Raw genomic sequence first — 25,763 nt, 5'->3', positions numbered from 1 at the left:
TAGTCTTTGTCTCATGTATAATCCAAGAAAAAGAGGAGTAAGTTTGTTCTTCGAGGTTATTGATGTCTACAACTCATCTCCTTTGCAGAGGCCACACGTGGTGAATTCTGATGTCCTGGAATCGACACGAGGCTGAACCATGGTCATTCTGCAGCAGGTAGGTCATGTAGAAAGGGCTCGATCAGCGTAGTAGTATTTTTCCACTAAGCCCTGCTCACCTTAGCTGCTGCTGCGACTGTCAAGCTTTTCATTCTTGCACAGAACGTGCAGTGTTTACAATGAGTCTCTGCTCAAACTGTCAGTAATCAAATGAAGAGAAAATGCTATGCTTAAAAAACACAGTGTCAAATTGACCATGTAAACTGCACAGTAATCTTTGAAATAATGATACTTTGTTTTCAAATGTGAAGAGCAAGCTCCTCATTCTTCTCATGTAGTTTAATACTTATAGCTGATTTGTTTTAAAGTGAAAAGCTCCTAAATATTCATGTGATGACCATATACACATACGTACACATGATGCTACAACTCAGATCTACGCAGAAGATATGGATCTAAAGGAGCAGCAGGGTACAATTAGTGAGTCTAAATTTTAAAAAAAAATGTTATTTGTGTTAACACAATCCTCGGTTTGGTTGCAAATTACAGAAAAACACATGTACAAGCAACACAGCAGGCAGATATGCCTTTTATTGTTAGTATCTTAAAACAGCATGCTTTACTTTTTCTAGTGTTTATCAAAACAAATGGGGTCAAGTTTATATGTGCAGTAAAAATGTAACTAAAAAGAAGGATCTGAGCACTTTCAATACCAGGTCACCAAATGAAAGAGAAGCCAGCTTCAGTCCTAAAAGTACAGGACATAATTATCCCATACAGTATTAGGCCATAAGTAGTTTTTCTTCAACAACTAGATCCTGGTGTCTTTTACCCCCCAGAGTCCTGCAGAGCATGACTCAGACACGCTACGCCGTTTCAATCTCAGCTTAGAGCCTCAGCTATGAATCTCATCCGATTGGAGTCATCTTGATGTCATTAAACAGAAGCAAAACTAGCATCCTTAAGGTCACTGTCTAGTCTGTAGAGGTGGACTCTGAACATTGTGCCGCAGTGTTTTCTGTTTAGAAGAAATTGTCCAACAGCCTCCTTACGTTTAGCATCTTAACAAACCGTAGGTGTGGGTGTTTTTAGAAAGTGGCATATAAAGGAACATTAAATGATTTTTGACATTCTTTCATTAACAATCTAAACATTACCAAGCAAGTTATTGTGTTATAGTGTACAGAGGCCAAAAGCATCTATGGTTGTTAGAGTTGTATCAGTTTCATGGTCAGATCACGACCAAACTTTCTAGTGCACCAATTTTTCATTCTCAGAAGATTACAAAATCTTACAAAAACAACATACTTTTGATCAAGCTGTTTTTCTGGTGTATTTTTTTAACAGGATTAAAAACTTGAAAAAGACACAATTGGAAAGTAAAAACTGGTTTCATCTGGCAAAGTGTATATGCTCCTTTTTAGCCACACTACCAAAGTGGATCAGCCAATCTGCCAGACTGAAATACCTTGACCTTTAGCAGATTTATCAGGAGCTTCCTTTTTCGCAGCAGAAGAAATGTAGTAACTTTGCTGATTTCCTGAGTGACCCTGCTCCAAGTTATAGCTTTATTTGGTGAAATGCCTTTTGCATCCTCTGGGTCTGGCTACACCACAGAGCAGGATTGTTGGACATGACGGCCCCTCACACAGTCTCTCATAGCTAAATTTTGATTGATTTTGAATTTTATATACATATTCATAATATCAAATGGTAAGCTATCCCATGTGTTCTTCACAAAAATTTTAATTCATTACTTTTTGGTACAAACATGCAAATTGAGTCTGTCCTGAAATCAGCAACTCTCAATGAAATTCATCTTCTTTGTACATAACCTGTAACATGAAATTATTTCTATGGCACCAAACAATTCACAGGCATGGATTTCAGCGGATTGACACTTAAAAGATAAAATCAGGAATTGAGCTCCTCTTTGGTAAAATTAAACCTCTCAGGCTTACATGTTGACCCACACAACATCAAGCTTTAAGGTCAGGGGTTACATCATCCCCTTTGTGGACAAAGGGGTCAGGTTTAAGCCTTTTTCAGACTAAATCCTTCAATTCAGAGAACTGGCAGCTGAGAAAGTGGGCAAAGCAACTTTAGGTGTGTGATGCAACTTTGATATTTCCTAGTTATTCAACATAGGAACGAAATGATCACAGGAACATGAAAGACTGTAGAAGAACAAACATCACAATGCATGTGACTAGTAACAAGTTGAATAATTTTGGTGCTTTTCTTTCTCAGTAACTCGATTAAAATATCTCCATATAAATGTGATTTTCTCTATAAGATGGTTTTGCTTCTTTATCAAACTTCTCATTGGGTGAAACATTAGGTTGAAAGTCATGAATTAAATGCTCAAAAACAACTACAGAAATGTCGTTTCACGCATCCAATTTATTTTTGACATTGTAATGTAAAAAGTTAAGTTGGCAGCTTTAAATGTGAGTTGAAGCTGAATTTAACCCGACTGTTTTATTATCCAGGGGGACTATGTGTGGTTGGACCTGAAAACGGGCCGAGAGTTTGACGTTCCTGTGGGAGCTGTGGTCAAACTGTGCGACTCTGGACAGATCCAGGTTCTGGATGATGAAGGCCGGGTAGGTCAACAGCAAAGTGGGAAGAAACATGTACTGTTATTACCTGTACACGCTGAGTAAATAGTAGGCTATTTTCCAGATTTATTTGTGCTTATTTCCACACTTATACAGGAACACTGGATTTCACCTCAGAATGCCACCAACATCAAGCCCATGCACCCAACCTCCATCCATGGGGTAGAGGACATGATCCGTCTGGGTGACCTCAATGAAGCCGGCATCCTCCGCAACCTGCTCATCCGCTACAACGAACGTGTCATCTATGTTAGTATCCCTTCTAACTGCACTATGGCCCTTCTAAAAAAAAAAACACACACACACAAACGAAATCTTTTTAGTCACCTGTAGTTTATTAGGGACTAGAAAGAAAGGTGTTTCTGTGACTTCCAAGACTGTTACTCACTGACCACATTTACATGCTATTGGCCACAGCCCAGTAAAATCCTTATTCAGGTTAAGCTGTTTACTTGTACCTTCAGTTTATCTTACTATAAATAAAACAGAAGGTGTCCATCCCACTCCTTCACTCCAGAGTACCAGAGGTTTCCACAGAAGTGCACTCAAAATCACTGAAGAAAATACTGAGGATCTTATAATTATGATTTCTAGATTTCATTATTACATAACAACAAATTGTTAATGAAGTGACAAAGTGACAAAAATTAACCATCAGTTTACAAAGCATGTAAAATCAAACAATAGTTTGAATATTTTTTTTCAGAGAAATGACAGAAACGCTGGTTCAGCTTTCTCCGATGTGAACATTTATTGGTTTTATACTAAAAAAACTAAATATCTTTGGGTCTCATACAAGACTATCAAAGACACCATGCATTTTAGAAACTTGTGATTGTTAGATTTTCACAGTTTGCTAAGATTTTACAGATCAAATGATGAATGAAGTAATTAATAAAATGCTCAGTACATTCATCAATAATTATCATCGTTTTAACACACACTGACCCAAAATCAGTTTAGTTTGGTAACAGGGTTTAAGGGAATTTAATGTGCAGCTTCTTCTCACCCAGACTGAACTAATCTGTGGCACACTGCGCCTGATCACACCCGTGTACGAGCTTTATTCAGACAGGCTTATTAACAGGGTTATGGTGGATATTGTCTGGTAGTTGCTGCTTAATAGCTCAGGCTCCTTTTAATTTGGTGTTTATTTAAGAGAGTGTCCTAGTTAGTTCTGTAATGTTTTTTTTGCTTGTTAAAAAAATTTTAAATCTGGATTTAAAACTAGGGTTTTTGGAAAGGCAGGGGGGATATTTTGAGAGGCATGATATTCTGCTATGACTTTGTCCTTTTAAAGTCTGAAGCTCTTCTGTTTTGGGGGTTTTGCAGACATACACAGGCTCAATCCTGGTAGCAGTCAATCCTTACCAGCTGCTGCCCATCTACACTGCAGACCAGATCCGCCTCTACACCAACAAGAAGATTGGAGAGATGCCACCGCACATATTCGCCATAGCAGACAACTGCTACTTCAACATGCAGCGTAACAACAAGGACCAGTGCTGCATCATTAGGTCTGTGTACAGTATGTGTGTGCACACATGCAGAATGGTCAAAATGATGCAGAAACACCATTCACACACAACTAGGAACTGTACCGATAGAACAATTCAAACACAAGTACCAGTCTTTTAAGTTATGAGTCTTTAGTTCAAGGTGGAGTTAAATGCTTTAAGTAGCAGTTTGTATTGTCAGTTTTCTAATGTATCTAGTTGTGTATGCTCTTTTCACTACCATTGGTAATTAAATTAGTATGTCTGTGTATTGTATGAGCCTGTACTGCTCTCTCCATGTGGCAGTGGTGAGTCTGGAGCAGGGAAGACAGAGAGTACAAAGCTGATTCTGCAGTTCCTCGCAGCCATCAGCGGTCAACATTCCTGGATAGAGCAGCAAGTCCTGGAGGCCACACCCATCCTTGAAGGTCAGTCAGCTGTGTTGTTTTTACACTGCACAAAAAAAATTCTCTCATACTCTGGTTTCTGTTTTCACAAATGCTCATACAAATCAGGACACAGATGTCAAAAGAAGACTATTGTCTTAACACAAGGTTAGCAGTTCTCACGTGTATCAAATGATCCTCAGCAGATTTTGCACAGAATTGTCCTAAGATTCATCTTTGGACCAGCTGTTGAGAAAATCGTTTCTCTATATGTGCCATTTAGTGTCTGTTATTGAGCTTTAGATCATATTACATGATCTTCATCATCAGAAGAGGTATGTCCAGTGTGCACAGGTTGTAATGTCAGTCCGTTTATACAATCAAACTACCCCAGTATGTCTTTATACTGTCATATCCTCTGCTGCTACTTGACTCCCATCCTTGTTGTTTCAGCCTTTGGCAATGCCAAGACGATTCGTAATGACAACTCCAGTCGCTTTGGGAAGTATATAGATATACACTTCAACAAGCGAGGGGCCATTGAAGGCGCTAAGATAGAACAGTACCTGTTGGAGAAGTCTCGAGTGTGTCGACAGGTGAGACATTTAGTGTCACTAAAAAAACAGCAGAAACTTTAGGTCTTTTTTGTACAGTTTTGTATTATTAAATTACCATAATTAATATAATACTGAATATATTGTCTGGATATGAGGAAGTAGTTTCCTTTATTATTTAATCAGAAAAGGGTCCATACAGCATATGTGTTGGTAGTTTGTTGTAAAATGGTCCAAAATCACATCCAAAATGAAGTTTATAGGAAAGGGCTCGCAATTCTATTTTTTGTTTTGAATATTTTAAATCCTAAAACCTCCTTTGTATACAAGGTGTTGTTGTTATTACCCTGACTCTTAAGGCTGACATAATATTTGTATATTGCATATTTAAACAAATAATAAACTTGGATTTGTACATGATTTGTTCCACATTCTTTCCTCACTACTCCTTTTTCCTCCAGGCTCCAGATGAGAGGAATTATCATGTTTTCTACTGTATGCTGAAGGGAATGGCTCCAGAGCTGAAAGCTAAGCTGGGTCTGGGCCTCGCCACAGACTACTCCTACCTCACCATGGTGAGTCTATAGCTGTGAAGTAGACCATTCATACTGTATATCCATGTTGTGACTGATAAATTGGATAATTACTGAACTTCTATAAAATAAACTGGAGTCTGGATCTGTAAACAGCTGTTTGTTGTTAGAAAATATAAAATTAAAAAAATATAAAAAATATATATTTTCCACACGTCCTCACTGGACATCTGCTTTTCATATTCAAAGGTGAGGTCACTAACTAGTTAGTAATACTCTTGACTTAGAAACAGTAGGTTGTAGGAGTGAAAGTTCTTTCCCTCACTTAGCAAAACTAAAAACTGTGGTTAATTTGGCAAATTGATATTGCATTAGGTACATTAGGAGACCTTTCTCATCTTCATAAAAGAGCAGCATACAGCAACTACCCTGCTATTTTTAAATGGAAGCATCTAGCAACAGTCCACTGAATGGTAGTGCTGCTTCCAGAGCCTCTCCTTAGCTAATAAACATGATAACCTAAATTTCTGTCCCCCTGCCGTCCAGGGTAATTGTACCGAGTGTGATGGCCGTGACGACCTTACTGATTACGCCAGCATCCTGTCAGCCATGAAAGTCCTCATGTTCACTGAGACAGAGAACTGGGAGATTTCCAAGCTGCTGGCTGCCATCCTGCACATGGGCAACCTGAGATTTGAGGGTAGATCACACTACACACACAGTCTGATAGTGTTAGCTAGTGGTAGTGATGTACTGGATTGAAAAATGTTTAGTTTTTCATAAAATTGTGTCTGTGGAAAAAATAAAACCCCATAGTAAGTACACAGTACAATGATTAGAGAAGTCAAACAATGATTCTTGTTGTTCCCTCAGCTCGGACCTATGACAATCTGGATGCCTGTGTGGTTGTGAGATCTCCTGACCTGGTTACTGCTGCCTCACTTATGGAGGTGTGTATGATTGTATGCACACTGGTCTGGTCAGATATTGGTCTAGTGTGTTTGTGAGTGATGGGTCACATGCAGGGATGCATGTGATAACACATTCATCACAGTAATTGATGCTATAAGTTTGGTATTTTGGTGAAACTGCTTTTTTGTCCAGCACTAGTGTTTCCTCATTCGTCTAATGCTGCTGGTTGTGTACTATAGGTGGAGGCGAAGGATGTGATGGTGTGTTTGACAACACGGACCCTGATCACACGTGGTGAAAGTGTGGCTACGCCTCTCAGTGTGGAACAAGGCCTGGATGTCAGGGATGCCTTTGTCAAAGTACTGACACAAATACAGAAACCTCACATGTAAACATGTCTTTTGGCAGGGCACTGTGTACACCTGTGTTCCATTTTTCTCAGAAAGAACTTGAAAATATGCTTTCAGGATCTTTGAGGAAGAACTTAACTAAATGTCCTGATTTTTTTTTTTTTTTTTTTTTTTTTTTTTTTTTTTTTTACCTCCAGTGATTTAATTTCTCATTGTTGTATTGATGCAGATTTGTATTCCATGGTGTTTCAGTGCAACGTAATATCACTTTGGAGTACAGCTACAGGTGCAACAGAGCGCACGCACTACTTACCACAGTCTGCAGTGTAGCTATCAATCAATCATTTAATCATTTTGTCCATTAAATGCTTAAAATATTTTTTCAGTCCTGCACCCCTACCATTTTTTCAGACTTTTCTTGTAAATTTGTGTGAATAGTCTTAGATATTTCTAACATAACAAGAAAATAAAAGTACTCTTTGGTCACATCTGTTGGATATATAGTCATATGCCACATGAACTAAATCCTTTATTATATATACTGAAAAGATTAGTAGGAGCTTGGATTCTCTGCACTCGTCCCTGCATTATGGTGAGGAAATGTTTTGGTGGGCCTCCTCATGACATTGTTTGCAAACTTGAGTCAGTAAATGTTGAAGACAGAAGGGCTTTATATTTATTGACTTTTTTGTTTTTCACTGACTGAGTTTTATTTTGTAGGGGATCTACGGCAGGCTCTTTGTTTGGATTGTGGATAAAATCAATGCTGCCATATACAGGCCGCCGTCCTGTGAGAGTAACATCCTACGCAGGTCGATCGGGTTGCTTGATATCTTTGGGTTTGAGAACTTCATCGTCAACAGGTCAGTTATACTCCTTGGTTTGATCAGAAGCAGTGTCAAGTGTATCTCTAACACAGCCACACACACCACCTCCTTGATTTCTTTGATTTTTTTCATTGTAGTTTTGAACAGCTATGCATCAACTTCGCAAACGAGAACCTGCAGCAGTTCTTTGTTCGCCATGTCTTCAAACTAGAGCAGGAGGAGTACAACCTGGAGGACATCAGCTGGCAGCACATTGAGTTCACAGACAACCAGGATGCACTGGATATGATTGCTAATAAACCCATGAACATCATCTCCCTCATTGATGAAGAGAGCAAGTTCCCTAAGGTTAATAATAATATAAGATAAGGCTCTGTCCTTTGTCCACCATGCTATCATTGGACTCATTGTTCCTTCTTGCAGTGACAATAGCTCTTTGTTTGGGGTTGTTGTCATGCTGCAGATTGACTTTAGGACTGATCAGACATCTTCCTGATTGTACCGTGTGATGGATGTTTAGTTCTTAGAAGGAGACTTTTCTATGGTGGAAATAGTCCCAGGATGAGGTCCCCATCTGACATACCAGACTTATGCTGATGAAATGTCCTGGAAAATAAGAGTCTGTAGTTTGCACTGCTTTAAGATCGATTCTTGTTTTTTTTGTCTTTTTTTTTTTTTTCAGGGGACCGATGCTACAATGTTGTATAAGCTCAATTCACAGCACAAGCTCAACTGCAACTACATCCCTCCAAAAAACAGCTATGAAACCCAGTTTGGTATCCAACACTTCGCCGGTGTGGTGCATTATGAGACCAGAGGTGTGTTCTTTAAATCAGTCTTTTTCAATTTGCTGCCTGTTGGCATGTTTTCATGCTTTGTTTTATGCTTTTTCCATGACCACTGACTTTTTTGATAACTTTTGAAATAATTAAATGTTTTATAGCACACTACAAACCAGTTCTAGGCAAACATAACAACTATAAGTGTTACAAATGAACCAAACTGCAAGTGGGAAATCATTCATACAGTCTCTCTCACTCCATCTTGCCTTCCTCCAGGGTTCTTGGAGAAGAACCGAGACAGCCTCCACACTGACATCATCCAGCTCGTCCACTCGTCCAAGAACAAGTTCATCAAGCAGATCTTCCAGGCTGATGTGGCCATGGTGCGATCAACAAATAACACCTCTAGATTTTGCTTGTCATGAAATGCACATGAATACTTGCATGAATGCTATAATTGTGGACTAATATTTTTTTTTACCTCCTATATTTTTACTTTTGCTATTACAATTAAGTGTTGCTGTCTGGAGGTGAAAATGTCAGTGGTAATTTTTGCCTCGTTCAGAGACATTCAGCTGTCTCTTCTCTGTTTCCTCTGTGTGTTCCACTGACATCAGTTTCTGTGTGGCTATCAGCAGCCCAGCACCCCTGCTCCCAAGGTAATCAATGGCCTTCAGCAACATGTGGTACCTCAAACCCTGTGTGTTGAACCCATGAACCCAAATATCTGATGCACCTCCATTTACCACCGTCCCCGCTTCTTTAAGCTCTCCTCTTTACGCCACAGGTCTGCAGAAACCAGAGGGAGGAAATGTGTTGATTTGATAAAATTTTGTGTTATGATTATGAAAATTAAACTCTCTGACAGATGCTTTTCAGTCCTCACATGCAGTATTTCACTACATAGCAAACCAGGGGCAAAGTCTTGTGTGGTTGAAGGAAATGAAAACACTTCTGAAACAGGAAGTCCTGTCAAATTTTCTATTTGGCTTTATTCAAAGAATCACTGAAAAGAGCGCTGTCAGAGATTTTGTATTGCCTCCTGTTTTGTTTTTGTTGTGTGCAGTAGTAACAATGTATTTTCACCATGTTCAGCCATATTCTTGGTGCACGATGGGCTCTGTCTGGGCCACTCCCAAAGGAGGAATGTCTTTATTTGGAGTCACTCTGTGAAAGATAGTAATACTATGAAGGTGTATATATGACAAAAAGCAGAAAACAGTCAGATACAATGAGGAATAGTGATGATAACTATATGTCTGAAACAATCAGGACTGTGTGTGTGTTTGCAGGGTGTTGAGACAAGGAAGCGCTCTCCCACGCTGAGCAGCCAGTTCAAACGTTCCCTGGAGATGCTGATGAGGACACTTAGCGTGTGTCAACCATTTTTCGTTCGCTGTATAAAACCCAACGAGTTTAAGAAACCTATGGTGGGTGCAAATTGTGCGTGTGTGTGTCATTTCCTGCATAGTATTGTATATGTTTTGTTGTACATATTAGACTTTTCCAGTTTCAAGCACAGGTTCTAGTTTGCTTTGTAGGATTTGCTTATACTCACAAAGCATGTGTTTTTTCCCAATGAAAACATGTTTTAGTTTTGTTGTTCTTCTGTTACATACAGACATAGTTGCTCATTTGTAATTTTAAATAGCTGGACACACTGCTTCTTACATGCACTTCACTGTGTGGTAGCATGTTTGTTTTTCTTTGACCTTTAATTTTAATGGTGGTTCTTCTGTGGTTTTTCTCAGTTATTTGACAGAGAGCTGTGTATTCGTCAGCTGCGCTATTCCGGCATGATGGAAACCATCCGGATTAGGCGAGCTGGTTATCCCATCAGATATTCCTTTGCTGAGTTTGTGGACCGTTACCGAGTTCTCCTACCTGGTGTCAAACCTGCCCACATTCAGGTTAATAACCCAGTTATTGACATCTTTAACTTTTCTGTCTTAGTTGTCTTCTATAGTCCTAATTACACCTGTTGAGAAATGCACTGCCAGTGTCATTATTAAAGGGTGAGTTCACTCATTCTAGACTAAGACATGTTTTTGGTCTAAACTTAAATTTCTGCTGCCACTACATTAGAAACTGGGTGAAAGCTTTACTATTAAACAAGTGGACAATAAAAAGGAGAAAGACATATGTCAGGGATTTTTTTTGTGTGTAAAAACGTTCACATCCCATTTGAACCTGGGGTCTTTGTGAGTGCTCGGCTCCAACACAACATGACCCTGAATTGAACTAACCAGTATAAAGAATGGATGGATTTTTTTTTCAGTGTTGTAATTTGTGTGAACTGACCGTTTAAAAGAATAGTTTGATATCCTGGGAAATATTTGCTTAATTTTGGAGAGGGAGACGATTGATGCTGGTCTGGTTGAGTATTGGTCTGGGAATTATCATTTTTACATAGTTCTTGCTCCTCCCAGGGGGACCTGAGAGGGACCTGCCAGCAGATAGTCCTGGCACGACTGGGGAAACATGATGACTGGCAGATTGGAAAGACCAAGATTTTCCTAAAGGTTGTGCATCATTAGTTTAATGTGAAAAAGAAAAGTAAATTTGTCTTCATGTTGGTGGCTAATGCCATCATGATCAGCCACTAGAAGTTGTAGTTTATTATATTGACTGTGTTGTCCCTGCTCATTTATTTGTTTATTTTGTCAGGACCACCACGACATGCAGCTGGAGGTTGAGAGAGACAAGGCCATTACTGACAAGGTCATCCTGATCCAGAAGGCTGTGCGCGGACTTAAAGAGAGGTTACAAACTTCCTAGGACGGAGCTCTATGCAAAGCTTTATTTTGTAGGCTTTGTCTATCAATGTATATATATTTCTTATAAATCAGGCATTTCTATGTCATCATTCTTTTAGGACTAACTTTCTCAGACTGAGGAGCGCTGTGACTTTTATCCAGAAGATGTGGAGGGGTTATCAGTGCAGGAAGAATTACCAAATTGTGAGTCCTTTAAATAATGAATGTACATTTGTATTTCTTCATTAACACGTCATTAACACACACTGACAGCACTTGTTCTTATGAGCTGTGGTCAAATCACACTAATGGTCGGCACCGTGCTAATAACACCTCACTTTTAAAACTATTTTCTTTCCTGCAGATTCTTTCTGGCTTCTTGCGCCTCCAGGCTGTGTACAGGTCAAGAAAGTACTGCAGAAGCTACCAGATGACTCGCTTTCGTGTTACTCTCATCCAAGCCCGTTGCCGTGGTTTCCTCATCCGGCAGACTTTTTGGCGGCGTCTTCGTGCCGTGTTGACCATCCAGGCCTACACCAGGGGCATGATAGCCAGACGCTTCTGTCAGAGGCTCAGGGCAGAGGTAAATAGTTACTATATTTACTACTGCTACTTATATCATGTGGTTGACATGCCAGAAAGAAAGGGACATTTGTGTTGAAGGCAGACATGGAGAAAACTGGTATCACATGTTTGATTTGACTGAAAAAAACTATAAAGCCTTTACTATATTTGTTCGTGTAATGCCATGACTCGATACTATAGGATACTTCTCTAACTTAACACTAACAACTTGTAGATCTGTTGTTAAATAGCAGCATGGATCATTAAAGTGGAGAAAGAGGAAGAATAACATACTGGATTTGCAGTCAAATCATTACCTGTAATAAAGCTGATCTCTTATTGAATGCTTTGCTAATAATAAGAGTTAGGGGTAATCCCAGAGCATATTCAGTCCCTCTGAAGGCTACAACCTCTCCAACAAAAATCAGATCCACCAGTATATACATGTACAACTAATTTTCCATTTCCCTTCATTTTGGGATTTTAAAATAATGCGTTGAGTTTGGTTTCTTTATTTTTTAAATTATTGTTCTATTTATATATTATACGTAATATATTCAAGCCATTTTCTATCTGATAATTACTTAGGGCCTAAGATATGTCACCATAAAGCCTTATTTTATACATTTTTTTAATAAGTTTGTTTTATTCTGGTTTCATGTCTGTTAAATCATGGAGATATGTGTGAACTTTGAGGAATGTGTTTTCCATTGCTGCATATTTCTTTTTTTCCTGTTTTGAAAGACAATTTTGAATAAATTGTGAATGTTTGATTAATCTGAGTTTGTTATTAAATCAATCAGTTATAAATAGCTTTTGGAGAACTATCAAATAAGTTCACAAGCAAGTCTGCAGTTCCAGTGACCTGAAGAAGTGAAGAAGTCAAGTGGGTGAGCTAGGGGTAGAGCAGTTCGAGTACGGCCCAGAGGCAGCTGCTGTTACATGTTGTACTTTTTTTTTTTTTGTCTTGTCTTTATCACTTAATCACCTCTGCACCGCTTTTTATTGGTTGCTCGTCATGTTAGTGGGTAGAAATTTAGATTTATTCTGCTGTAGCATTGACTGTATGCCCCTGTAAATAGGTAAAATTATTCTCAGTTGTGATCAGCTTTAAAGAATACTGTATTTATATTGATTAATGTTGTCTAGATGTGCGTTTCTTAGATTAATCTCTTAGATTTCTAATAAGAAAGTTTATTCGGTTTGAATCTCTAATGTTTTCCCTCAGATCTTCTGCCTTAGATTTAAGTAATAATCTGTTTTCCCTCTCACCTCCCCTTTCAGCTGCAGCATCGCCTGGAGGCCGAGCGCCAGCGCATGGCCGAGGAGGAGCAGCTGTGTAACCAGATGACGGCTCGGCGGGCCAAGGCAGAGGCCGAGAGGAAACACCAGGAGCGGCTCGTACAACTGGTCCAACAGCAAGAGGAGAGAGAAAGGGAGGAGAAGGAGGAGGCCAGGAGGAAGAAGGAGCTGTTGGAGCAGATGGAGAGAGAGAAGGAGCAGCCTGTGGACCACTCAGACATGGTCGACCGCATGTTTGGTTTCCTGGGGAATTCTGGGCCATTACCCAATCAGGATGGACAAGCACCAACTGGGTTTGAAGTATGGCTTTGTGTTTTTTTGGATTTGTTTTGTTTTGTCGGCAATATACATGTCTGATTAAAACTTCCAGTACCCAATTTGTTGTGCTGGTTTAATTTGATTTCATTTTTATCAATGCTTTTGCAACATTGACGTTTGAGGAACCTTTAACATCACACATGTTGCAACTTTACCAATGTGTAGATAAGTACAAAATGGTAAAGTATGTTAATATTTTGATATGCTAACTGCAGAAATAGCATACTATGACATGTTCCTCCCACTCAGGACTTGGAGAACACTCCTGGTGGTGAGGAAGCTGAAGAAGAGGTGCTGAATGAAGCTCTGCCATTGCCTGATGAGGAAGAGGAGGATTTGTCTGAGTACAAGTTCTCCAAATTTGCAGCCACCTATTTTCAAGGCGTTTCCACTCACACCTACATCAGACGACCGCTGAAACAACCGTTACTTTTTCACGAGGATGAAGGAGATCAGATGGTGAGATGACTTTTGGTTTCAAACTCAAAGCCCCCTTTACCTCCCAGCTGTTCACATTATTTGTTGGAGACAATTGTTTAGAGAAACAGAATTAATCTTCTTGGTCGAGGGACAGATGAGAAGATTGATACCCAGTTTATGCAGCTTCTCAAAGCAATATCAATTTTCTCATCTGATTGTTTGCAAGAGAGCAAATGTCTGTTTTCCAAAGGTCAGACTATTCATCAAAAGATACTATTTGTTTTGAACATTTATCAAACTTGCAAAGTGAATAAAAGTGGCATATTTTCTTCTATATAAGATGCTGAAGAGTAGATGAGGCCTGATGTGACCAATGGCCCCATTTATATTGCTTAAAAAGTATCATTGTATTTTACATCAGTCACAAAATGAAGGATTAATTAAAATGATTTATCACTCACCTTGCTGCTGTTTTAAATGTCCCCCAGGCCGCGTTAGCCGTGTGGATCACAGTTTTAAGGTTCATGGGAGACCTCCCTGAGCCCAAGTGCCAGCTGGTCATTAATGATGGCAGTGAAAAGATCCCTGTTATGACCAAGATCTATGAAACACTTGGCAAAAGGACCTACAAGAGGGAGCTGCAGGAGCTGCAGGTGGATGGAGAGGTGAGAGGAAATTCACAGAAAGATGCTGTTTCGAATGCACGTTGAGGATTTTTGCAGCATCATGAAGGAGAATAATAACTAGTGATGGTTTGCTCGTCAAAATGTCAGTGCCATCTTACCTCTGTGTTTACAGAACAGCTCCATAGACAGTCAGAAAAGGAACAGCGTCAGGCATAAGCTTGTGTCTCTCACCTTGAAGAGGAAATCCAAGATCACTGAGGAGGTGAGATTTAACCCAGAAAGAGCCTCTGAAGTACTCACCAAACATTTCTGTTAATATATCTCTTTTTATTGTGGCAGGTGACCAGGCGGTTGACAGAAGGAGACTATGGCCTCCAGGGGAACAGCATGCTGGAGGACCGACCAACCTCCAACCTGGAGAAACTTCACTTTATCATCGGCAACGGCATCTTGCGGCCCGCCCTCAGGTGACCAATGAGCAGCAGCAGTTTTAGTGTTGTAACTTCCTTTCATAAAATTCAGACTGGTTTGTTATTTGATGTAAATTAATAAGGTGTAAAGAAGTCTATCACCCCACCATTAGTCCACTGAATGTATAAATTTCATGCTATTGATCTCTCAAAATGTATGTATTTATTCGATATATGTTTTCTTTTATTTTAGAAGTAAAAATTCAGGCCTGTAAGTGGAGTGAAGCTAAAGTGTTTACACCCATTTCCCAAATAGCTCTATTGAAATTTGCAGCCAACGTGGGCAGGTTTGCAGCTTAGAGGTCCCCTGTGTTCATTTTTGAACGATGGTATTGTGGCTCACTGTGAGAACTCCATGCTATACTGTGTTCTTCTATGTGATTAGTCATGTGATCACCTACACGTCACTGTAAATGAAAGCTTCTTGATGTGTGTGCTTTATTCTTCTCCTTCAACAAGAAACTTTTTTCTTTACTAAGTTGTTTCTTTAAAGCACTTTTCAGTTTGATAAGTACAAGGCCTGGCTTTGTGCAGCTGTTATTTCTCTCTTCTCTTTCTCAGGGATGAGATCTACTGCCAGCTCTGCAAACAGCTCACACAGAATCCGTCTAAGAGCAGCCACGCCCGAGGATGGATCCTGCTGTCTCTCTGCGTGGGCTGCTTCGCCCCCTCTGAAAAGTTTGTGAAGGTAAGAAACTACTAATTCACTTTTGCTGGGAATACCACCCAACATACTTTTACTTGTGGAATTCAGACTAGCCAATATTGAGCCAGGTGAATGTTTAGCTAAATGGTCAAAGTGCATTTTGTGACTATTTAATTTGGATCATTAGCCTGTTGTGATGACTTTGATCCCATTTACTCAACAAAAAAACATCAGGATTTTGTTTATTTTTGTTGATCTCGAACAGAGTATGTGTGTGCTGTATCTGTTTTATTCTAGTCAGGGTTTTTTTTTTTTTCCTGTCTCTTTTTGTTTCCAGTATTTACGGACATTTTTGAAAAATGGTCCGCCTGGTTATGCTCCATATTGTGAGGAAAGGTTGAGGAGGACATTTGTCAATCGAACACGAACCCAGCCGCCATCTTGGTTAGAACTGCAGGTATTGAACATCCTTCTTCCTCTGTGCTGTTATAGTATTTAAGAATGTTTTCTTAAAGACATAATGTTATGTTATTGCAGAATATTCTCAAACGTATTATCATAAATGTGAGTTTGAATCCTTTTAATTTTTGGACCCCAGGCTACTAAATCTAAGAAGCCCATCATGTTACCAGTGACATTTATGGATGGTACCACCAAGACCCTCCTGGCAGACTCGGCCACCACAGCCAGCGAGCTGTGCAACGCTCTGGCAGACAAGCTCAACCTCAGAGATCGATTTGGCTTCTCGTTGTACATCGCCCTGTTTGACAAGGTACAGACAGGACCATGGACGATCATGAGCCCTGGACCCTCCAACATACACCCAGACTCAAAGTCCCAGTGATACGTTAGCCTAGATTAAACTAAACATACATATAGACTGCACACAATAGTGAACTCCTATTATAGGAAATACAGCCAATTATCTTAGGTTATGTTGGAGGTTGTGTATAATGGCTGTCTATTGGTCATTTTGCTGAATAAATCTGTCAAACTGTCTTTGTTAGGTGTCATCTCTGGGCAGTGGCAGTGACCACGTCATGGACGCTGTCTCCCAGTGTGAGCAGTATGCAAAGGAGCAGGGGGCACAGGAGAGGAATGCCCCCTGGAGGCTTTTCTTCAGAAAGGAGCTCTTCACCCCATGGCACAACCCCTCTGAGGACTACGTCTCCACAAACCTCATTTATCAGCAGATCGTCCGAGGGGTGAAGTTTGGAGAGTACCGCTGTGAGAGGGTGAGATGCAGACTCATTTTGTTTGATATACAGTTGATTTGAATGGTCTTTCTTAATAAACAGGTCCTTCTGGCAGTGAGGATATTTTGTTAATTCAGTGAATATGAAGTTGCCAAAGTTAAGTCTTGGCTGTATGCAGGGGTCCCAGACTGAAAGACTGGAAAGTTGAAAAATGTAATAAGAATCAGACATACCAGCATCTAAGTTTAAGTAGCGTTTTGGCCTGCTAACATTTGCACTGAACACAAAGTACAGCTAAGGATGATGGGAGTATCAGTCACATATATGAAAGCCCAGAATTAGAAAGAAGACACCTATGATTTTTAAATTGCTGAATGAAAGTTGAATGTTATCACATATCAAGAACATCTGAAACCAAATTTCATGTCCATCAGTCTAATGGTTAAGATATTTCAGTAGTAAGATAAGTAACATTGCCAGTAAAACCATTACTGTGGATGAAAACAAAAAAAAAACACGTTGGTCAAAAAAATATAAGTGATCGATCACAATATTAAATGTTGTTTTCTTAAGATCATCTCTGTGCTGTGTGCCTTGCCTTGCAGGAGGAGGACTTAGCAGAGCTGGCCTCTCAGCAGTACTATGTGGATTATGGCTCTGAGATGCTCCAGGATCGCCTGCTCAGCCTCATCCCCTCCTACATTCCTGACAGAGAAATCACCTCAACAAAGACTGCAGAGAAGTGGGCTCAACTCATCATCAGCGCCCACAAAAAGGTTAAAAGGCCCAGATGTCACCTACAAGTAAACTTTCTTTTCGAACAACTTGCTATTGTGCATCAATAACTAAGTAGAATTAATCTGTGCAGGGATTACACACGAAGAGGAGGTTGAACACGCACAAGGTGAAGGAGGATGTGGTGGATTTCGCTCGTTTAAAGTGGCCTTTGCTCTTCTCACGCTTCTACGAGGCCTTCAAATTCTCTGGTTAGTTCAGTATCTCACTGAAGATTGTCATAGGTGCTACAATGAATCTTTGCTTTTTCATGAATATGATACTCTCTGTCTACAGGGCCTAGTCTGCCAAAGAACGACGTGATCGTGGCAGTGAACTGGACTGGGGTTTACTTTGTGGACGAACAGGAGCAGGTCCTTCTGGAGCTCTCTTTCCCAGAGATCACTGCTGTGTCCAGTAGCAGGTATGATAAGTCCATATCCTAGAAGTGATGATGATTACAAATGCTGTGATTATAAACGCACTGTTTTCATTGTATACAAAGGATGTACTGGTGTAGATGAGAGGAGAATGTTACAACAACGCAGAAATGTAATCTGATACTTGTAAAACTCTTTGGAAAAGCAGTATTTTGCACAAAGTGTTGCATCATATAGACAATTTGAATTTCATAGGATAATTTGTGAGTTGTGGTATCTTATGCGTATAATCTTGCATTTTAATGTGTTATTAATTTGTGTCATGCTCTCAATGTAGTCTGCCTGTTTTTTTTATTTAATACTATTGTTTGTTTAATTGGGATTCCTCATTGCTATGCAAGCTACCTGCATAATGTCTGTGTTTTGGATATAAATTTATGGAAATGATATGTTTAAAGTAAATTGTATTTTCCAGAGGGGGTAAACTCCAGGGTCAGAGTTTTACCTTGGCCACCATTAAAGGAGACGAGTACACGTTTACCTCCAACAATGCAGAGGACATCCGTGATCTGGTAGTCTCTTTCCTCGAAGGTCTGAGGAAAAAGTCAAAGTATGTGGTGGGACTGCTGGACTGTCGCAATCCTGGTGAGCTTGACTGATGGGTTAAAACACATCTTTTGTTTTTTTGTGCCTAGGGACATTCTAGGGGGAGATTGATGGTATATTTGGTAAAACTGCTGCTTTTCTATATGTATCTACTGAACCACAGACTTGTATAATATATTTACTTAATATGGTCTTTTGTCTCACAGCAGGCGTTGATTCCACATTCCTGAGTTTTTTAAAAGGGGATCTAATAATCCTGGATGAACATGACGGAGAGCATGTGATGAACTCTGGCTGGGCTCATGGCATCAACGACAGGACTAAACAGAGAGGAGACTTCCCTGCAGACTGTGTCTATGTACTACCCACTATCACCAGACCACAGTATGACCTAGTGGTGAGTGAGACCTCAACAATGACCTGAAGGTTTTTGATTATTGGGCTAAGCCTACATAAATGCAGCTGTCCAAACAATTAGAATATTATCACATGAATTTTGAAATAAAATGCTGTTGCATTTTGTTTATCCACTGGCCATTAGCCATAACGGCTCCACCCTGCTTAACATTATCAGTATTTGTTAACAGTGTGTGTCACCTTCAGGGAAAATTGAAAGAGCAGGTGGCAGCCAGTGCAGAACTAAGCCAACGTACTGAGGAGGCTATAAAATGAGCATAAAACTAGACTAAATGATTTTGAATACATAATTTTTAACACTATGAGTCTTTGTGTTGTGTCATTAGTTACACATCACCTCAAAAGATAAGGCCATCCATAATCAGACTTTTCACTCTGTCTGCCTCCTGACTCTTGTTCTGTCGCTGTCTCAGGCTCTAGTGACAATGACTCCTGATCAGAGACGAGAATCCATCAGTTTGTCCCAGATGAACCTTTCTGACAATGAGGACAAAACCACGGCCTACACGCTGGAGGAGTTCTCCTATGACTACTTCAGGTGGGCTTTTGAATTCTTCATGTGCATATACACAAAGATCACAAAGACTCAGACAAATACGAACACTCAGTGCCTATTATGGAGAAGAGGTCCACTGATGCCCCGTGGTGAACTGCTTTTTTCTTAGATTATTTTGAGGACATGAGGATAGTTGGTGTGTGTGAGGAGGATACAGAGGATAGGGTTAAATGGAGGCAGATGTGGTGACCCCTGAAGGGAGCAGCCCAAAGGAAAAGAAGAAGAATTCTAGTGATTTGTGCAATATCTTTATTGCAACTTTATCAAACGTCACTCAACTTCTGGTCTGTGTCATGTTATGAACTTTATCTTATGACGTCATTTCAATGCCATTAAAATTGCACAGTAATTTCTGCTATATCAGCTTTTAATTATTGATATGACATATGATATGCATCACTACCAGAAGATGCATATATATGATTATATTTCCTACATTACAAGGGCAGACTCTTAGCTAACCTATGGCCAAAAGACGACTCTGACAATACTTAAAGTGCATTAAACAAAAACAGTAAGTTTCAAATATGATTGATTTGTATGGCCAGAGTATAGTAAACTACTTAAAGCTCTTTTTATGTATGAATGTTACCTAGAAATAGAAGTGTTTCATCACTACTAGCAAGCCTTCCTCATATTTCCAGGCCTCCTCCTAAGAGCACTCTGAGCAGGGTGATGATCTCTAAGGCCCGAGGGAAGGAGCGTCTGTGGAGCTGCACGAGGGAGCCTCTCAAACAGCCTCTGCTGAAGAAAGTCCTGGTTCATGAGGAGCTTGCCCAGGAGGCCTGCCTGGCCTTCATAGATATCCTTTACAAGATGTGTATATGAAATGTTGGATTTTTTTTGAGATATTCAGTTTTAGTGTTAGCATTAACCATCTTACAGTTTTTAAGCCGATTTTCTTAATCCCAGTAAGCACTGAAGACAATTTTAGTTTATACTGTTGATAAAAGATGAGAAAACACTTTTTATTTTTTAAAAGCTTGTCACTTTTGGCATAAGTTTGTCTATTTTTGTTTAAAATAAAAAATAACATGTCTTTTATTATAGTAAATTCTACAACGTTTCTGTACCTGTCAATTGCTTTACTATTCCAAAGTGAAAGCATCTGCCTGTTTTATGTTAATGTCCTTAACTGCAGCTGTACCTGTGATGAAGTACATGGGCGACTATCCGTCCAAACGAGTGCGCTCTGTCAATGAACTCACTGATCAGATCTTTGAAGGAGCTCTGAAGGCCGAGCCCCTCAAAGACGAGATCTTCTGCCAGATTCTCAAACAGCTTACTGATAATCACATCAAGTAAGTCAGACATTGTTTTTTTTTTTTTTTTGTAGGGTCAGCAGCACCTTTGAAGACAAACTCATAGAACTTGTCCTTTCTACATAACATCTGTTTCCATCGACAATATTTGAACTTTCCGGGGTGTTGCCATTGGTCCCCATTATGGAAAGTGAACGTTCAGTGGAAGATGTTCTGTTTTCTGCCAGGGATGTTTAGCGGGTGATTCGGGTTCTTCCACAACACACTGGACCTTCTCATAGACAATTCTGCAGATATATAATGCCTCTAGTTTGACAAAATGTAAACAAATACAGCAGTACAACAACAATGCAGTTGTCATAAGTTGTGCATGGAGGCTCAGTGTCAAATTTGGAACATAAAAATACAGAAAAGTACAAATTGAAATACAATGATTAACTCGTTTGGATCATTGATAACCATTAGATCATTGTTTGCGGTGTGTGTAGGTACAGTGAGGAGAAAGGCTGGGAGCTGCTGTGGCTCTGCACTGGTTTGTTTCCTCCCAGTAACATCCTGCTGCCTCAAGTCCAGAAATTCCTGCAGGCAAAGAAACATTATCCACTGGCTCCAGACTGTATGCAGCGGCTGCAGAAAGCCTTGAGGTGGCGCACACACACACAGACACACACACATACAGACACACACACTATGAATTTTTCTTTCTTAAATACTCTTTCTTCATTCATTTCATTTGTTATAGAAATGGATCGAGAAAGTATCCTCCTCATCTGGTGGAGGTGGAGGCCATCCAGCACAAAACCACTCAGATCTTCCACAAAGTTTACTTCCCAGATGATTCTGATGAGGTCAGTGACGACTAAAATCCAAACTGATGGTATTAACCTTTTGCATTTCAACAAAATGGAAGAATGAATGTATCGTGATGTGTGGATTGACATCTGCCGCTTGCGATCGTCTTCTGCCTAGATTTTAGCAAATATCTGAGCAGTTTTTGCATGAAGGGCAGAGCTGCAGGAACACAAGAAACAGGCTTGCAAAGTCTACAGTGAGCACTTATTGAGATATTTTAATCTCCCTGTATGTAAAAAAAACTTTTTTGATGTTCTGGGTTCTGAATGAGTTCATGAAGAAAATAGTGGTCCATCAGTGTAATCTTTCACCAGACTTGAAATCATAAAAACAATTTTTTTTCTTCTTTACATTCACAGGTGTTTGAAGTGGAATCGAGCACCAAAGCTAAGGATTTCTGCCACAACATCTCTGGGCGTCTTATGCTCAAATCCTCCGAGGGCTTCAGTCTTTTTGTCAAGATCACTGACAAGGTGAAGAGAAATCGTAGCCTGATTATTATGCATCTTAATCAGACTCACCACTTAACCTAGCTGTCCACAGACCTTTCTTTCTGTGAGGCTACTCTGTGTGAGCAGCAATATCAGTTGGTGATTGGTTTTCCAGGTTATCAGTGTGCCTGATGGTGACTTCTTCTTCGACTTTGTGAGGCACCTGACGGATTGGATAAAGAAAGCCAGACACGTAAAAGACGGTAAAAAAAATAAGCCTGTCCTTAAAAAATTAAGATTTTATTTATATTCTCATTGAGGGTTTTTTTGTTGTTTTAATGGTCTCTCATAGGCGTAGTGCCTTCACTGACCTACCAGGTGTTTTTCATGAAGAAGCTGTGGACTAACACTGTGCCAGGGAAAGACTCAATGGCCGACTCCATCTTCCACTACTACCAAGTAAGTGGCCTCATATGAAATGAAAATTTCACACAGACATGTATCATGTGAACAGCAACTCTCTTTTTCTCTGCAGGAGCTGCCAAAGTATCAGCGAGGCTACCACAAGTGTTCGAGGGAGGAGGTGCACCAGCTGGCGGCGCTGATCTACAGGGTGAAGTTTGAAGAGGATAAATCCCATTTTCAAAATATTTCTAAGATCCTGAAGGACCTTGTCCCTCAGGACCAGATCCGACATTTGTCCTGCGAGGACTGGAAGAGGGTGAGCTGCAAAAGCTGAGTGAAATCCACTTCAGGTGGTATAGTAATAACACTCCCACATGGAGGTTAACTTGTCAGGCAGATATTTGAGTTCAATTCTTATATTATTCAGTGATGCAGATGATTTTTCTCCTTGAACTTGTGGCCTCAAATGTAGAATAAAAATGTCATCCCTGATTTATCCTAGTTTTTTTGTTAACTACATTTAAATGCCCTCATCAAAAACTAGAAAAGTTTTTTTTTTTTTACTTGTGAAGTTATAATGTCAGGGTTAAGTGTATAAACAAATTAAATGAATGTTCAGAAATGTTTTTAATTTGGCTGTTTTTTGTTTCCCTCTCAGTCCATCATGTCGCTGTTTAACAAGCACTCAGGGAAGACTCGAGAAGAAGCTAAACTCTCTTTCCTCAAAATTATATACAAGTGGCCCACGTTTGGATCAGCCTTCTTTGAAGTAAAGGTAAAGACCTTTGATCACAGGAGTTTATAAAATCTGACATCATTTATCTTACACATTTTTTTCAAGTACTTGGAAAAACGGTTTCTTTGTCAAATACAGTGATTATTTAATTTGGCTATTTTCACTCATTGCATGAACATACAACACAACACAACACTGTGTGGAAGGTTTTGTTGAATTATTCAGTTTTGTTCTTTTGCAGCAAACAACTGATCCAAATTATCCAGAAATGCTCCTGATAGCCATCAACAAACAAGGAGTCAGTCTGATTGATCCTAAGTCTAAGGTGGGTCCAGGCTGGGGTACTTAAGCATTTGGGTATATCTGACTATATTCTAATCTCAGCTGATCTTTGTGTGTATGAGTGTGTGAACTTTATCTGGAAATGACAGTGAATCTGTGCTTATCCAGATTGTTTTATTTCCTGTAGGACCTTCTCACCACTCACCCCTTTACTAAAATCTCCAACTGGAGCAGTGGTAACACGTATTTCCACCTCACCATTGGAAACTTGGTCCGAGGCAGCAAACTCCTGTGTGAAACCTCTCTGGTGAGCCACTGAAGTGTATCTTTTTAATACATGTGAGAGTTTAAATAAGTTCAAATATACATTTACAGCCATACATCCAATAATACATAGCAAAATGAGGTGTTACCAGCTAATTGAGCATACTTAATATTTCAAAAGATAAGCAAATATTTTCTAAGACACAATCGCATTGTGGAGTTCACTATATATATATATATATATATATATATATACATGTATGAGCAGGAACGTGCCAGTACGTTCCATAGTAAAAATGAATGAATGTTTTAAAATGTCAACAAACACCCCACCCCCCAAACCAACCAATCTCCTCAGGGCTACAAAATGGACGACCTCCTGACCTCTTACATCAGCCAGATGCTGACGACAATGACCAAACAACGAACCTCCCGGGGGAACACCAAGTGAGCAGACGGCTGGAAACTCATTGATCGTATCGATAAAGCCTACACACACATGCACACATACACATACACACACATGCAGCTGTCCACAAACACAGCGTGAATAGATATAAAGAAAACACTTGTTCCCCCACAGTTTATTGAGAAAGATGACTGATGGTTAACTGTGACACTGTAATGCCAATGTTTTCATTTCTGCTATTATGCTTTGGCCCTGTCTTAAAACTCACCTATTGCCTTTAAATGAAAATTTTCCCAATATAGCACAAGGAACACATGGATGGAACACATTCCTGAGCTCAGCATAACAACTGGTTACAGTGTCCAACTCTACAACTATAGTAGTCTGGCCTAGATTTCTCCATTAATCATCTCTGTATCAGTAGCATCAAGCATCAGTGGTTAGACAACTCAACTATATTATTGTTGGTACATTCTAAAATAAATATACAAACATAAACAATAGGAAATCTAGGTCTCTAATTATCAAGGATTTGTCATGCAGCCAAATCAAATTGTCTACTTCAATAAATTGTTTAAGTCACATGGATGATGGTGAAATCTTTGCATTTCCTAAGGATCTGTATACAAATTATCACAATTACTGCAGTGACACACCTGAATGATAAAGGTTTCAAGGCTATCTGTCTGTAAGTTTATGAAGAACTTTGTGACGAAAACACACCAATTTTTCTTTCCAACCAAAAATGTATTTTTGTCAGCAGCATTTTTTCTCCTACCGAATCTATGCTCATGTCTTTGACAGCTTTTTTTTTTTTTTTCCTTTTTTATTTTTCGTCTTGTAAGTAGCTTTGTATTTCCGAATTTATGTTATTTATGTTTGGTGTTGTTCAAAATTTACTTAAGCAGCACCAAATAGCCATTTTAGCTCAAATCTTTTAAACTAGAAACAACACCAAAGATAGCCTATCACTGAAATACAATCCCACAATTTCCATGACTCTTCTGTTTTTAATTCTTTTTCGTCAGTGTGTTTCGGCCTTGCCAATTTATGCGGTTAAATGTGAGCATATTAGGAAGAAACTCCAATTTCATGAGGTGTTTAGAGGGAATTTGTATTTTAAACTAGCGGCAGTGTAGAGGAAGCATAACCTAATGATTATTTTTTATTGCATTAGTCAGGCATGTGCAAGGAAACAGACCATATGTGTGCCACAAAGTTGAAACAACACCTGTTTGTACGAGTTGTCCAGAGTAGATTTCTTGTTAAAAGACTGTACAGTAGTTTGTGAATGTTCGTTTGTTTTTTTTTTTCTAAATGTATGAACCAGTAGAACTGATTTTTAAGCACTAACTAATAATCATTATACTTTTTTGAACTGTGTTTATTCAGGTGAAACTGAATTATGATGCAACTGCATATATTGATGTAGATATGAATAAATGGCATTTTCCAAAGAGCAGATTTTTCTTTTTAATAACAGCATTTCTTTAACACATAAAGTCAAACTTAGGGAGGAAAAAAAAAAAAA

At 39.4% G+C, this 25,763-nt stretch overlaps 1 protein-coding gene across 1 annotated transcript; it reads left to right on the top strand.

The window, feature by feature from the left end:
- Nucleotides 1-139: 139 nt before the first annotated feature.
- Nucleotides 140-24,274, top strand: myo7ab (myosin VIIAb). Its single transcript, XM_026328173.1, has 48 exons — nt 140-157; nt 2,592-2,705; nt 2,817-2,969; nt 4,053-4,237; nt 4,523-4,644; nt 5,056-5,198; nt 5,618-5,731; nt 6,236-6,389; nt 6,563-6,639; nt 6,841-6,960; nt 7,672-7,814; nt 7,916-8,126; nt 8,461-8,596; nt 8,837-8,943; nt 9,178-9,219; nt 9,853-9,990; nt 10,312-10,470; nt 10,990-11,082; nt 11,228-11,322; nt 11,436-11,520; nt 11,681-11,899; nt 13,165-13,482; nt 13,750-13,959; nt 14,409-14,585; nt 14,719-14,808; nt 14,886-15,013; nt 15,578-15,704; nt 16,000-16,119; nt 16,261-16,434; nt 16,670-16,897; nt 17,464-17,634; nt 17,727-17,844; nt 17,930-18,056; nt 18,488-18,657; nt 18,825-19,015; nt 19,449-19,573; nt 20,236-20,393; nt 20,739-20,892; nt 21,342-21,497; nt 21,596-21,701; nt 22,065-22,178; nt 22,312-22,399; nt 22,489-22,595; nt 22,672-22,857; nt 23,200-23,316; nt 23,519-23,602; nt 23,747-23,866; nt 24,182-24,274. The coding sequence occupies exons 1-48, from the start codon at nt 140-142 to the stop codon at nt 24,272-24,274; spliced, it is 6,585 nt and encodes a 2,194-aa protein (XP_026183958.1).
- Nucleotides 24,275-25,763: the final 1,489 nt, after the last annotated feature.

The sequence above is a fragment of the Mastacembelus armatus genome, chromosome 14 (genome assembly GCF_900324485.2).
Source record: "Mastacembelus armatus chromosome 14, fMasArm1.2, whole genome shotgun sequence".
NCBI lineage: Eukaryota > Metazoa > Chordata > Actinopteri > Synbranchiformes > Mastacembelidae > Mastacembelus > Mastacembelus armatus.
The sequence above is the reverse complement of the archived record's forward strand: the minus strand, read 5'-3'. Positions and strand labels throughout refer to the sequence as shown.

Bases quoted from the DNA above. Each gene is read 5' to 3' on its own strand.
- myo7ab (XM_026328173.1), top strand. The intron at 2,706-2,816 runs GTAGGTCAACAG...ACACTTATACAG, and splicing joins TTCTGGATGATGAAGGCCGG to GAACACTGGATTTCACCTCA. The intron at 22,179-22,311 runs GTGAAGAGAAAT...TTGGTTTTCCAG, and splicing joins TTGTCAAGATCACTGACAAG to GTTATCAGTGTGCCTGATGG.